At 43.4% G+C, this 14753-nt stretch overlaps 1 protein-coding gene across 1 annotated transcript in view; it reads right to left on the bottom strand.

Moving 5' to 3' along the window:
- Nucleotides 1-11914, bottom strand: part of Ift43 (intraflagellar transport 43) — a 74853-nt gene extending 62939 nt beyond the window's left edge. The window contains exons 1-2 of the mRNA XM_048362163.1: nt 11849-11914; nt 8465-8557 (exon numbers count right to left, since the gene is read on the bottom strand). Coding sequence (XP_048218120.1) covers nt 8465-8557; nt 11849-11902 — 147 coding nt within the window. The 5' untranslated portion in view covers nt 11903-11914. The remainder of the gene's footprint in view (nt 1-8464; nt 8558-11848) is intronic.
- Nucleotides 11915-14753: the final 2839 nt, after the last annotated feature.

The following is a 14753-nucleotide window of genomic DNA, read 5'->3' as shown; positions in this document are numbered from 1 at the left end:
TTGTTAATAAAAATAATATTTTTTCTTTTTTTGTGTGATGGTCCTGGGGCTTGAACTAAGGACCTAAGTGCTGTCCTTAAGCTTCTTTTGCTCAAGGCTAGCTAGCATTCTACTACTTGAGCCACAGCTCCACTTCCAGCTTTTTCTGAGTAGTTTACTGGCTATAAGAATCACATGGGCTTTTCTGCCCAGGTTGGCTTTGAAACACAATCTTCAGGTATCTGCCCCCTGAGTAGCTAGGATTACAAGCTACAATTATAAGCCACCAGCAACCAGCTAATAATGTGAATTCTGAAGTTTATGATCATGTGAATTGTATGTAAATACCAACATTAAAAAGTGGTATAGGGGGCTGGGAATATGGCCTAGTGGTAAAGTGCTCGCCTCGTATACATGAAGCCCTGGGTTCAATTCCTCAGCACCACATATATAGAAAAAGCCAGAAGTGGCGCTGTGGCTCAAGTTGGCAGAGTGCTAGCCTTGAGCAAAAAGATGCCAGGGACAGTGCTCAGGCCCTGAGTTCAAGCCCCAGGACTGGCAAAAAAAAAAAAAAGTGGTATAGGAGAGCCTGGAGTTTGAGAACACTGTATCAGTGCAAGCCCTATCATCTTCCAACTTCTAGTCAATAACAATAGAAATATATTGGCAAATGGCATAGGAAGAAGAGAAAAATAAAACAGGTCTCAAGTGGCACAACAAATTCCTCATCTAAATGTTTCTTTGCCCTAAAGATCAGTTTGTTTTATGAAATATGAATATCTCTGTATCTTGAACAGAACCGCAAATTTAAGATTCAACTGATATCATGCTTTAATTCTCATGTGATACAGAGGAATAACAATAAGAATAACAATAAGATTGTGCCAGGCACAATCCAAAGAGCTTTCTACATCTTTATGTAATTCTGTAACAGCCATATGAAATGAGAACTACTATTACTTTGATTTAGCAGATGAGGATACAGACTTAGGGTGGTTTAGTTACTTGCCGGAAATATACCTAGCAACTAGCTGAGCTGAGGTTAGAGGGAAAAAAAATGATAACAAAAATGTAATCTGAGAAGTCCTCAGATTCCAATAGCTAATTTACTGTGCCACTGAACTAAGTTCTGACTGGTATTTCTCATGTAAACCTCTCAGAGAGGATGAAGGGAATCTCAAAGTGCTCTATAAACAAACATATCCATCCCAGGACTTGGAGGAAGCCACCAAGATGGCATACATTGTCCTGAGGCATTCAAAGAGCCTAGACCACAGCTGGTACCGGAGGAGCTTCTTGAGATGTTTTGTCCTGAAACGACATTCCCTCCCGCACAGTGGCCAGCCCTACGGATGGGTCAGTGATATGCATTGGCCACCCCAATGGACAGTTCAAAACTAAAACATGTAAAGCATGACATAAATATGAAGTGTGGAAAATGCATTCCTTATGAACAGCTCCAAATCAAATTCCCCACATCCCTCTTCAGCAATGTTATCGAAGCATCCTTCAATGTAGTTGGGTGGAGAGGGACTACGAAAAAGGCTGAAAAATGTGACCAATCAAGAGAGTTATTTTTGTGAGAAAGAAGAAAATGTCACCAAAAAGGGTCAGCAGATAACCCTATTGGGCTGAAAATAACTGCCCGCCTGGCAGACCAGTGAGGGAAAGGCAGAGAGTGAGGGACGTAATGCAAGGCACTGAGGGAGCTCCGGCTCAGGGAAGCTGCCGAGGATGAGGAAATTGGCCTAATTTGGGAACATGAGTCCAGCAGCATTTCTCAGATTCCTGCAAGAGATTCTGGCGAACTTTCAGCTCTGTGTCCTCGGAGGAACACCGAGGGCATGAGGGAGAAAAGGAACAGCTGTGACTCAAACAGTGCTCTTGACAGTTGGACGAATAAGGGTGACCAAGTAAGAACTCAACCCCACTGCAAAAGGGTCCAAGAGAAAAACCCAGAATCTTCCTGCTCCCTCCAAAGGCCTTTTCTCCATGGAGGCCTGGGCATTTATCTGCCAAGTAGGAGAGGTCAGGTAGTGGTTAAGTCAGAGATCAGCTGAGTGACTAAACAAGTTACCTAAGGCCTTAAAGTCCCAATGACCTCACAGGTCAATTAGATGATAATATACCTACTTCAAGAGCCACCACTTAAGGCTTAACTAGCATGCTGCATCCTTTTAACAGACAGGCAGCAACTGCTACAGTGTAGCAGTTATTGTTATAAACAAAAAAAAATCTACAAAATAAATGCTAATATTAAAAGTGAAAGTGTGGCTTACGTGGTAGAGTACCAGCCTTGGGTGAAAAGCCAAGTGCAAGGTCAAGTTCAAGGCACAGAAATGGCACAAAAATAAACAAACAAACAAATATAAAAGGGGTTTACAACCAATGAGAAATGCTCACCCGAAAGATCAAAAATTACTTTTGCCTAAACTCAGTATAATATATCATTATGGGTAAGAAATATTTGGGTTCTTTCTTAAAGGAATGATTTATGTAATAGCAGAATCATTTGTATCAATAGAAGCTCTGCTTAGGTAGAGAAACCCAGTATAACACTCAGAGCTGCTTGCCTTAGAGAACATTACATATTGCAGACACCTATGAGACAGGTCACAGGGCAACTCCCTCAGGTATCCTGTACCCCAGGACACAGTGTTTCCTCTGAGCTCCATCAAATTTGAAATTTAAAACACCAGAGACAATTTTTTTTAAATAAGCCACTAAAAATACTTCCTTTTCTTATTCAACTGTATGGAAAAAATCTTTGTATAAATTCTAGATATTAAAAAAAAATCATCAGGTTGGGGATGTGGCTTAACAGTAGAGTGCTTGTCTAGCATGTATGAAGCTCTGGGTTCGATTCTGCAGTACCACAGAAACAGAAAAAGCCAGAAGTGGCGCTGTGGCTCAAGTGGTAGAGTGCTAGCCTTGAGCAAAAGAAGCTCAGGGACAGTGCCCAGGCCCTGAGTTCAAGCCCAAGGACTGGAAACACACACACACACACACACACACACACACACACACACAAAATCATGTCAGTTTTGAATTGCCTATTCAACAGCTACTCCCTTTTACCAAGAAAGTCTAGTTATGGTAGAGCAATGTGTCAGGTAAAAACACACTTGGAGTGGTATCTATGAGACCAACTCTGTCCTGGCTAAAAGGTCCCTTGAAAGTCAAGGTGGTTTTAACCAGACATCTACTTAGTGAGATCTCTGGCTACTGTTTTCCTGACAAAGGGCACATTTAATTGGTATGTGCCCTGAGCTTTTCAACTCTAGTCCTTCCTAAACCCTGGACAATTACCAATCATCTTACAACCATGAATAACAAAATCATAAGCTCTAAATGACAGAGCTGGAAGCTAGAAGGGACCAGGATGACAGGTCATCCTGCAGTGACTACACATACTTCTGTACACATTCCTTGCTATATGAGGAAAAAATTACTTCTATTTCAGTAAAGTACTGGAGGTAAGTTTCTGACGTATGGAGCCAGACTCGGCCCTAGTAGATGGGGAAAAATACTGGAAAATAAATCCATTCTAAGAGAGCAGAAGTTTTAAACTTAAGGGGAAATAGGAGCTAGGTAGATCAAATAAATCAATGTGATTAGGTGTATGTCAAGAAGGACATGGTACTGAGGCAGGAGGATCACAAGTTTGAGGCCAACTTGGGTAAGATCTTGCACAAAATAGCTTGTTTTTTGTGTGTGTTTTTTAATAAAGGGCTAGAAGTAAACCTGGTGCTGGAAGTTCATGCCTGTAATCCTAACTATTCAGAAGGCTGAGATTTGAGGACTGCCATTCAGTCTAGGGCAGAAAAGTCTGTGAGGTTTTCATCTCCAATTAACCATCTAAAAGCCAGAAGGAGCTATGGCCTTGAATAAAAAAGCATAGGGACAGCTCCCAGGTCTTGAGTTCTAACCCCAGAACTGGCAAAAAATAAAAAATGGGAGGGGGGAGGAACAGTAGTATAGTTCAATTTTAAAACACTTGCCTAGCACCTAGGTAGTACCACCAGCAAATTCCAGCCAAGTGTCACTACAAAGGAAATCCTAATGGGTGAGAACTACTGATTTTCACGTGGACACCAAAATCTGAATAATTCTGTAAATTTTCCAAATTCTAAATGTTAACTAAATTTTTAAACTCTGCACAAATCAAGCATAGATGACTGAAGGCTAACTTCAGCCTAAAAGCCTTCAAGCTTTACAATTAAAAGAGAAAACTAGTAGCTTTTTAAATAACCAGAAGGTCTAGTGAAAGAATGATGTTTTAGAAACATACTGAGCAGTCATGTACCACAATGTTCAGGGCTTTCCATGTATCAACTCATTATGTTTGCCAGCTACCCTATGAGATGTGCGATCTTGTTATCTTTATTTTACCAGTGAGGACACCAAGTCATAGAGATTGATTAACTTGCTCAATCACAGGTATAATGAATGTACCGCCTGTCAGCCCAGGCCTGCATGACCCTGAAGCCTGCCTGGTATATTCTTCCTACAGAATGCCCACTGCAGCCAGAAAGCTTGAAACTGTTCCTCAAGACTTGCCAACCTACGGGATAAATGAGTAGCAGCCCTCAATAAAAACAGCAAAGCACTCTCCAAAGACTCATCCATGCACTCATTTATTGAATGGATGAATGCTTGTCATGGCTTCTCAGTTTATTACAGTTAAATGCGCATCTCATTCAATCTACATATCAATCTAGTGGGTATTGTTTTCATTATTTGATAGATAATGAAAATAGAGGATTCCTGAGATTAGTGGACTTAAGCAGAGCCATGATCTTTTGATGCCAAGCCCTGTGTTCTCTCTGCGTCTTCACCAGAGCTCCCAAGTCCACTATCTCGACTTAAAATAACTATTTGAATATAATTTCTACTTCACTCTAAAAGTAACCAGGTACTACATTTACATGTTCATGAATATCCTCACAGAGAATAAAGACAGCAAGAGGACAAAAATAAACATATTAAGTAATGTACTCAGAGTCAGAATGTAAATGGGCACACACACAAGTCTTGGGATCTAATTTTAGAAAGAAACAGTCAAAGTCACACACAGCCAAGTGAGCATCTGGCCCTGTGGGAGACTGCCCATGTTGCTTCAAACCTCACTTAGCCCAGGAAGGAAAGGCTGGCACCCTGGAATCCCAAAAGGCAGTTTGCTTTTCTAGGGGCATCAGCTGGATAAGGAACAGAATGACTTTTCATCATGTCCTCCTAGAAAAGTATTGTGGCTCTGAGTCTCCAAAAGAAAAATAAGCTGGTCTTCCTGAAACCCTGAAAGGAATATCCCAGTCTGTAAGTAGAACTGAATGCTCACTGCCCTGAATCTCACCTGGGAAACCAGGGAAGGGAATGGCAGGTAAATAAGGCTCATTGAACTCAGCTTGGGAGCTGCCTTGGGTATGAGGGTCACCTAAGGCTTCAAGAACTATTAATCATTCTTGGACATCCTGGTTCATCCTAGGCTTGCTCACCTACCCACTAACCTCCTTCACAATTAAGTGGAATTTTAATTTGTCTCTGGCTTGCCAGTCGCCACAGGAATGTAAATTCCATTATGGCAAAGGAATTTGTCTCTTTTGATCCTTGAATTCTACTCGTTGATATCTGGCTCTCAATAAGCTGGATACTTACGAATAAATGAATGAAGGATAGGATGAATGGAAGAATGCCAGAATATTCACCTAGATTCCTAGGGAACAGGGTGAAATGACCAGAAAAGCCACGGCAAGGCTTCCAGTAAGCCAGTCGTTTACTTCTCCTCCTTCTCTCTTGTATTTGGAGATGGTGCCTCACTGTGTAGGTCAAGCTGGGCTCCAGCTCACAGTCTTTCTGCCTCAGTCTCCCAAGTATCTGTCAGCTTTTTGCTCATTAGTTTGGAGATAGAATCTAGCAGACAGGTTGGTCTTGAACCTCCATCCTCTGGATCTCAGTCTCCTGAGTAGCCAAGATTTCAGGCTTGAGTCCTTTTCTCTTTAAGGACATAGACTACTAAAGCTAAGGTTCCCCTAAGACCCGCTTTACAACATCATCCCCCTTCCCCAACTGTGCCTCTCATGACTCACTATCTGGCCAACCCTCACCCTGTAATATTCTTTTTTTTTTTAACCAGTCCTGGGACTTGAACTCAGGGCCTGAGCACTGTCCCTGGCTTCTTTTTGCTCAAGGCTAGCACTCGACCACTTGAGCCACAGCGCCACTTCTAGCTTTTTCTATGTATGTGGTGCTGAGGAATTGAACCCAGGGCTTCTTGTATATAAGGCAAGCACTCTGCCACTAGGCCATATTCCCAGCCCTCACCCTGTAATATTCTTACTCAGCTTCTAATATATAACATATATACTGGGCACTTTGCACATCCCCTTGGCAGTTGTAAGTGCACATCTATGCCATGTACTGTGCCAGGTACTATGATAAACCAGGGGATAGAGCAATAAGATACACCTTCTGCATTTCAGAAACTCACATAAGGGAAAGAGGCATCAAAACAAGTGAAAGACAATATAATGTATTAAGTACAATAATGGGGGGGGGGGGGTGAGTCACAAATCAACAACCCTCTGGCCAAAACTAGATCACTTGATAACTTTCACAATGAGTGACAACTGACAAAAATGTGTTGCTCTCATCTAACACTTTGGACTAAGCTAGGAGTAGAGCTCAGGGGCAGAGTGCTTGCCTATCATGTACAAGACCTAGGGTTCTATCCCCGGCACCAAACACACACATACACACATACAAAAAGCAACAAACTGGGTGCTGGTAGCTCACATCAGTCATCCTAGCTACTCAGGAGGCTGAAATCTGAGGATCACAGTTTGAAGCCAGGTGGAACAGGTAACTACTCAGAAAAAGCTAGAAGTGGCACTGTGGCTAAAGTGGCAGAGCACTAGCCTTGAGGCTCAGGGACAGAGCCCAGGCCCTGAGTCCAAGCCCCAGGACCAGAAAAAAAAAAAAAGCAACAAAACAATGATAACAAACCTTCAAGGATTAGACTGCCAGCCTCTCTTGAAACATGTTGGTCCACCCACCACAGTGATCTATTTGCCCACAGCATCAGCCAGCTTCACTAAGTAGCTAAGTAGCCTCTGGAAGAGGCGCTTGCCCCGCAGTTTCCAGTACCTCCACCACAGTGTGCCCCCTAGGGTCACGAGGCCAAGAGGCGGTCGCCAGTTTTGGCAGGATGGCATTGTTACTACTGATGATTTGCTATGCCCAATATTTACATAGTAAGTGACAAAAGTGTAGAAAGACAAACTGGCAGGGCCCTATGAAGAGCTTACTTGCTACAAAAGTGAAGAGGATTCCTACATACTTGATATGCAAGTTCAGTGCATCTGTGTCACCACCCAGCTTGCTCATGAACCTGGCTTTGTCTGTCAGGCTTCTAGCCATGGATCCCCTCATCTGTTGGAAACCAACTATGGGCCAGTGAGTTAGACAGCCCGGAAGCCAGGTTTCCTATTATCTAGGGACTCGCTGTCATGCAGGGCAGACAGCCAATGAGTATATCATGGGCCTAGTACTAAGGAAGCAACAAGAGGGAGGCCCAAGTCAGACAGCAGAAGTCAAGGAGAACTAACAGAAGGAAGGAATGGCCTTCAAGTTGACTCATAAAAGGCAGATTTTTTTTTTTTTAATTTTTGGCCAGTCCTGGGCCGTGAACTCAGGGCCTGAGCACTATCCCTGGCTTCTTTTTGCTCAAGGCTAGCACTCTGCCACTTGAGCCACAGTGCCACTTCTGGCCATTTTCTGTATATGTGGTGCTGAGGAATCGAACCCAGTGCCTCATGTATACCAGGCAAGCACTCTTGCCACTAGGCCATATTCCCAGCCCTAAAAGGCAGATTTTTAAAATAGAAGAAAGTAAAAAGAAGCTATGAGTAAAAGAGTGTCCTGGTAATAATACTGGTCATCTGTCTCACCCACCCTTCTCAAAGAAGCTGTATGACTCTTCCCATAACTCCTGGCCACTAGCAAGTTTCCAGGAAAGCAGGGCCAGTAAATAAGCCCTTTCGGCAAACCACAGAAAACACAGGTCCCTGATGAAAGCAAACATATAATCCAACCTCATCACCTGCATCCCCCACTAGAAATTAAAGCCTGAATTGTGACTGTGTTTTGAAGCTGCCCAGACCCTTGCTGCAGCTAAAATTAAAAAGTTCTACACCAAGAATATAGTGTAGAAACTAGTGTCCTAAAAAAAAAAAAAAAAAAGTTGTTCCTCTTTCACTTCCTGCTAATTGGACAAATGTCAAGGAAGAGAATTCCAAAACCAAGATAAGAGGACGGGCTGGCATGCAAGAGAAGTATGGAATATCAAATCTTTTTTCATTGACAAATCACTTGCTCTTAAAGAGCATTTCTGCACTGGTTATTTGTATACTGAGGATTAAACTCAGAGCTCCCAGCCGCAAGAGCTCCCCTCTTGAGTGATACACCTAGTTTGTTTTTTAGCACTTACCTCTCCAGTCAGAGTGAATGAAGAATTATTGTTACTGAAATAGTCCTCAGACTGAGCTGGCTCTTGTTGAGCTCGGCGACCCATCTTGGCACCCTGTAAAGAGAGACAAAGGGTAACACTGATGCTGATCAAATGTTATTTAAACCACTATGAGGATGGTAATTCTGGGAAGGTAAGCAAGGACCAGATTTAGGATGACATGATGGAGAATGGTATTTGAATAACTTGGATACATTCATAGAAAGTGTTCCAACTCCTTAAAACTAGGTACCAAATGGGCTCATGATTTACTTTTTAACACCTACTGGGATGGCAAAAGAAAGTCACTTTTCTACTTAAGAATGCAGTTAAGCCAGGCACCAGTGGCTCATGCCTGTCATCCTAGCTACTCAGGAGACTGAGATCTGAGGATCACGGTTCATAGCCAGCTCGAGCAGGAAAAACCGTGAGATGCTTTATTTCCAATAAACTACTCAAAAGAAGCCAGAAGTGGCGCTGGGGCTCAAGTGGTAAAGTGCTAGCCTTGAGCACAGAGAGGCTCAGGGACAGAGCCCAAACCTTGAGTTCAAGGCCCAGGACCAGCTCCCCCCCTCCCCCCCCCAAAAAAGAATGCAGTTAAGATACCTTTAGCCTAGCAAAGACCTCATGCCACAGATCAGAGAGAGATGGTAAAAGCTTCCACATCCCTAATCAGGATTTTAGGAAGGCCTCATACCACAGCTAAAATACTTACTAAACTGGCCTTGGGAGAGGATTCCCGAATCCTCTGGCAACAGACCCCAGAGAAATACAGAAACATTGTGTGGAAATACATAAACAGGATTCCAATTTACAGACACAAAAGGAAACCAATAAGAGTACTGAGACACCACCTCTGCAAACCAGGACACGTGGAAATTCTGTCACTCTCTGATGAGCTACATCTGGGCTTTCTCAAAACCCTCATGGGTAGAGGCCATGCCTCAACCCCTCCCTAGCACCTAAACAAAACTTTGAGACACACTAGTAGGTTGTTAAAATATTTTTGGTTGTTTGCTAAAAAACAACAACAGCAACAAAACATTACTACAAATACTTTTAGATCTCATTTAGTGTTGCTGTTTGTTCTCATATCACTGACAGTGACAGGAACAGGTTCCATCTTACAAATGAAACGGAGGCCCAGGAAGGTGCTTCAGTGGCAGACATGAATCCAAGAGCAAAGTCTTCTTCGAACATCATTCTACTGTGCCTGCTGAAATTTCAGTTTGAAGATGTTCAAAGAGGAAAAAAAAGGTGACATGTGCATAAAAAAAAAAAAAGGCTACACGTGATCCCAGGAAGCTGAGGCAGGAGGATCATAAGTTCTAGGCTAGCCTTGGTTATGTAGTGAGACCCTCTCTCAAAACAGGGTAGAGGGCAGTGTGACTGAACAATGAAGAGTTTCATGGGAATTACATAACACGTCTAATACAGAGTTACCACTTCAAAGAGTAATGTCAATGGTTTAGGTTACAGGGGAAAAGACAGTAAGCAGTTAAAATAATAAGTAAATAAATCTTCCTGATAACAAGCAACTTCTTTCTTTTCTCAAGGCACACAACATCTATCCCTTCACCCAAAGCTCCCATTTTCCATTTGCTGTAGTATCTAAATATGACATACAACATATAGTGTTGTGTAAAAACCTCAAAGATGCCTCTAATCGTTGTTTACTAAAGCTCTAATAACTGACATGTGTTTTAAGGTTTTAAACATTTTGAAGCCCCTGTAAAAAAATAAAGGCCACAGGTTAAAAAAATTAAATTAAAATTAAAACAAAAACACCTTACAACCTAATTTTATGTAATTTGAAGACAGTCTGTTTATTGCCTATTTTCTTCTACTAAGGACAGGAGGCCCATGTTTTGGTCACTGCTGTTTCTCTATTGCCTAGGTCAATGAATGACAGAGTAAGGCTCAATATACATTTATGGAAAAGAATGAATACGTCCATAGCCTCAGAGAGTAGAAAAGTTCATGTATTAGAAAGGTCTGGTGACTTCCATGTTCTCCTTAGTCAAATAGGGTACTTTATTCTCTAATTTGTCCATCCCTGGGAGAGGTGCTCCCCTCGGGTACCTTGGAGGACAGACACCCAATGCTATCCCAGAACTTTAAAACATTTGCAAAGTTTCACAGCAGATACTAAAGGCCCATCCTGTGGCCCAATCTTTTAGTGACTGCAATCTTGACTAACTTTAATGGCTATACCTTGGCGTTGGTGGCTCATCCCTGTAATCCTAGCTACTCAGAAGGCTGAGACCTGAGGATCATGGTTTGAAGTCAGCCTGGGCATTCAAGTCCTTGAGGCTCTTATCTCCAATTGAACACAAAAAAAGCTGGAAGTGGAGTTGTGGCTCAAGTAATAGAGCAACAGTATTGAGCAAAAGAGCTAAGAGATAGTGCCCAAGCCCTGAGTTCAAACCCCAGTTACTGGCAAAAAAAAAAAAAAAAAAAAAAAAGTCATAGAGGCCTGACAGGAGTTGTGATGGAGGAAGGAAAACACTGAATTCAGGTCTGGAATTAAGTTCTATTATTCACTGACTATCCTAGAGTCAATCGTTGTGGGAGGCAACAACAGCTAAGCTCTTCTGATAACTTCACACACATCTGGCACTGTATTAAGTGCTTTCCAGGCATGCATCTTCATAGCAACATGTCTATTCCAGGCACAAGGAAACTAAGGCTCCGGGAAAGTAGGCGTTTCTGTTTTTTTGTTTTTTAAAGCTTTGTAACAGTTCTTTACTCTATATGACTTCAGGGCCTAATATCTCCTCTACATTACAAATCATTCTAAATCTTGACTTGATGATTTCTAACCATGAAAGTGAGGCTACCCCCATCTCCCTAGAGGGTGTGGGTATTACAGGGAAGAAAAGACGTTCCCCCAGGCCTCCTCGCAGTGCCAAAAAGGCTGGCAGCTTTGACAAGAGACAAGAACTTCTGGAATTGAGAGAGCAGGCCCAAGGGAAAACTCTGGGATGGGGAGCCAGAGCAAAGGTCTGGTCCCGAACCCTCCCGGCACCACCACCCCTCCCCCGGATCCGGCGGTTACACGGGAGGTTCGCACTTGCGGCTCCCGGCCCAGAAACCTCCCGTGGTCCCCAGAGCAGGCGGGGACACGGTCTGTTTTCTACTTTCGGATGATCTGAGTGCAAGCAGCCCGCGTTGGCAACGGAGGAGCCTCGGGGGCCTTGAGGGCGGGGCGAGAAGCCGCCAGGGCCGGGCCCCGGCCGGGCGACGTCGGGCCGCCGGCCCTACCGCCCGGGATCGGACGGAGGCACCACCGGACAGCCGGGCCAGCGGGGTCGCTTCTCCCCACCCTCCCTCGCCGGGCCCCAAGTTCCCCTCATCCGTCCTCACGGAGAACGCCGAGTCGCGGCGCAGATCCTCGCCCAAATCCAGCAAGTCTTCCATCGTGGGACGCCGTCTGACGTCACTTCCTGGCAACCACGCGTCCCCGGCCGCGTTCCTGACAACGGCCCGCCCCTCCGTCCCAGTATTTAAAGGGTCCTCCACTCTGCACTTGGATGCTGTGTGTCAATCCTTCGATTTTTAAAACACATCTTGCCCGAACCAACTTGCGTGACTTCCACGCAAATTAAAAAGGAGCTTATCAAAACCCACTAAGGCTGCTTGCTCCGGAGAGACGGTGGAAAAAAGTTAAGTCTCAGGGACTGTGTGCATTTGTACCATCTGGACCTTTGCTTAAATACATCTGTAAGGGCAAAGCGCTGCTGTTAATAGTAGTAATTACACCAGTTCTTCTCCTTTGTATAGCTTTTTGCAGTATACTGAGGTCCTTCAGAGTTACTACTTCCAGTGAGGACCCAGCCTCTAGGGGAAGCAGGATAAGGTGCATTGTTTCCATTTGGCAGGTTAGATCAGGTTTGGTTTATAATAATGAATGCAATAAGAAATGCAATATATTCTATTTCTGCCTTTTAGAAGTTTACTGAGAGGCTGAATCAAAACATCTAATATCTGAGTAGTAGTAACAGCTTTCAAAAATATAAGTATATTTGGGTATGGTTGTCTACACTTGCCATCTAAGATACTAAAGATGGGAATAACTGGAGCCCAGGAGATCAAGGCCTGCCTGGGCAACATAGTGAGACTCTATCTTTAAAAAAAAAAGCATAAATATGATTTTGGCTGGACATCAGTGGCTCCTAGGTACTCAGGAGGCTGAAATCAGAGGATTCAGGTTCAAAGCCAGCTTAAGCAGCAAAGTCCATGAGACTCTTATTTCCAATTAACCATCAAAAAGCCAGAAGGGGAGCTGTGGCTCAATTGGTAGATCACTAGTCTTGAGTGAAAAACTAAGGGACATTTCAGGCCTTGTGTTCAAGCCCCAGTGCTAGCACAGACACAGACACACACACGCACACACACACGAATATTTGATATCTTATTTAATCTGAACAACTTCACAAAGTGAATAGCAGTACCATTTCTACTCAACATCAGAAGACACTGAGACACTTGAGATGACTTTATGAAAATAACTTGCATGCTAAGTGCCAGAATAACTGACATTAGTCATTAATGAAGTATTTTTCTCTAGCTCATACTAGTGGGTGTCAACCTTTCCTCTAGGCCAACAGAGGGAAAAAGGCCACAAACTCCCAGCCTTGTGGCAGTCAAGTTCAAATTTCATTGACTCTCACCATGTAAGGTTCCTAAGTCAACACAAACTTGTTAGGTCCAAGCTCCGGTTACTGTGATTCACCAAAGATGGGCTCATGACCTTGAAAACGAACAATATCTCCAATATCATGCTGAGGGTAAGGCCTAAGTATTCACAGGTTAAAAGCAAGGATTGGAAGTGGTAATGATACCCCTAAAATAGAGTGGCAAACATTTCTTAGCTACCCATTAATTTATTCAGGTCACCCATTCGCTCTACATGCTTCCTAGGCAAGGCTCTGCGTTCATATGCCAAGTGAGGAGCATACTGGTCTGAGAACCACCAGAGTTGATGTCTCATTCTAGTTCTGCTCACAAATCTCTGTGTAAGCAGAGCAAAGTCGCCTCTAAGATCTCTTGCTCACTAACTCTGGTTCTCAGAAAGAATATTCTGTTAGACCATGATCTGAAGATTCCACCAACCTTTGCGGAGCACCTGATTCATAGGAGAGCTGTGTTTGTAAATACAGATGTCAGGACCCCGTCTCTAGAAACTCTGAGTTAGCAGAAGTGGAGCTTCTATACTGCAGAAGGGAATGTTTCTGTAACTTTTGCACTCATTAAGTGTTAGTCCAAAGATTTCCATAAATTTTTCTCAGATCACTCTATTTTAAATTGCAACACTCAGGGGCTGGGGATATGGCCTAGTGGCAAGAGTGCTTGCCTTGTATACACAAGGCCCTGGGTTCAATTCCCCAGCACCACATATACAGAAAATGGCCAGAAGTGGCGCTGTGGCTCAAGTGGAAGAGTGCTAGCCTTGAGCAAAAAAAAGAAGCCAGGGACAGTGCTCAGGCCCTGAGTCCAAGCCCCAGGACTGGCCAAAAAATAAATAAATAAATAAAATAAATAAATTGCAACACTCACCCCCACCCTAGCATGCAGTCCCTGCCCCCTCCCTGCTTTACTTTTCACTGTCACTTTTCATCATATGTATAATTTACATATCCATTTCATTTATTACCTCCTCCGCTGCCTTACCACTGCCTCTAAATTTTTGCTCCGTGAGAGGGAAGGTTTTGTTTTGTTCACTGATTTATCTACAGAACTAGAATATACCTGACATATAACAAATATACAAACTAGTTCTTGGATAGAGGCGGTATGGTGCAAGGATTAAGTGTACAAACTCTGGCAATGGATTCCCTTGGCCTAAACCCTAGTGTTGACACCTATTAGCTATGAGAACTCTGTGTGTGTGTGTGTGTGTGTGTGTGCCATTCCTAGGGCTTGAACTCAGGGCCTAGGCCATGTCCCTGGGCGTTTTTATGCTTAAGGCTAGCACTCTACCGTTTGAGCCATAGTCACAGCTTTACTTCTGGCTTTTTGGTAGCAATTTGGAGATAAGAATCTCCTGGACTTTTTCCTGCCTGAGCTGGTTTGAGCTGGTTTTAAACCTGGATCCTTAGATCTCAACCTCCTGAGAAGGTAGGATTAGAGGCCTGAGCCACTGTTGCCTGGCTGATAACTTTCAAGGCAAATCTACACCAAAGGTTCTTCATTAGTTATGTAACTGAAAATAATGTCTACATCGAGATTGTGTTAAACATCCTCTCTCACTCCTTGTGACTTGAAAGGA

Source organism: Perognathus longimembris, chromosome 14 (assembly GCF_023159225.1).
Source record: "Perognathus longimembris pacificus isolate PPM17 chromosome 14, ASM2315922v1, whole genome shotgun sequence".
Lineage (NCBI taxonomy): Eukaryota > Metazoa > Chordata > Mammalia > Rodentia > Heteromyidae > Perognathus > Perognathus longimembris.
Note: the sequence above shows the minus strand (reverse complement) of the source record. Positions and strands in the feature narration are given on the sequence as shown.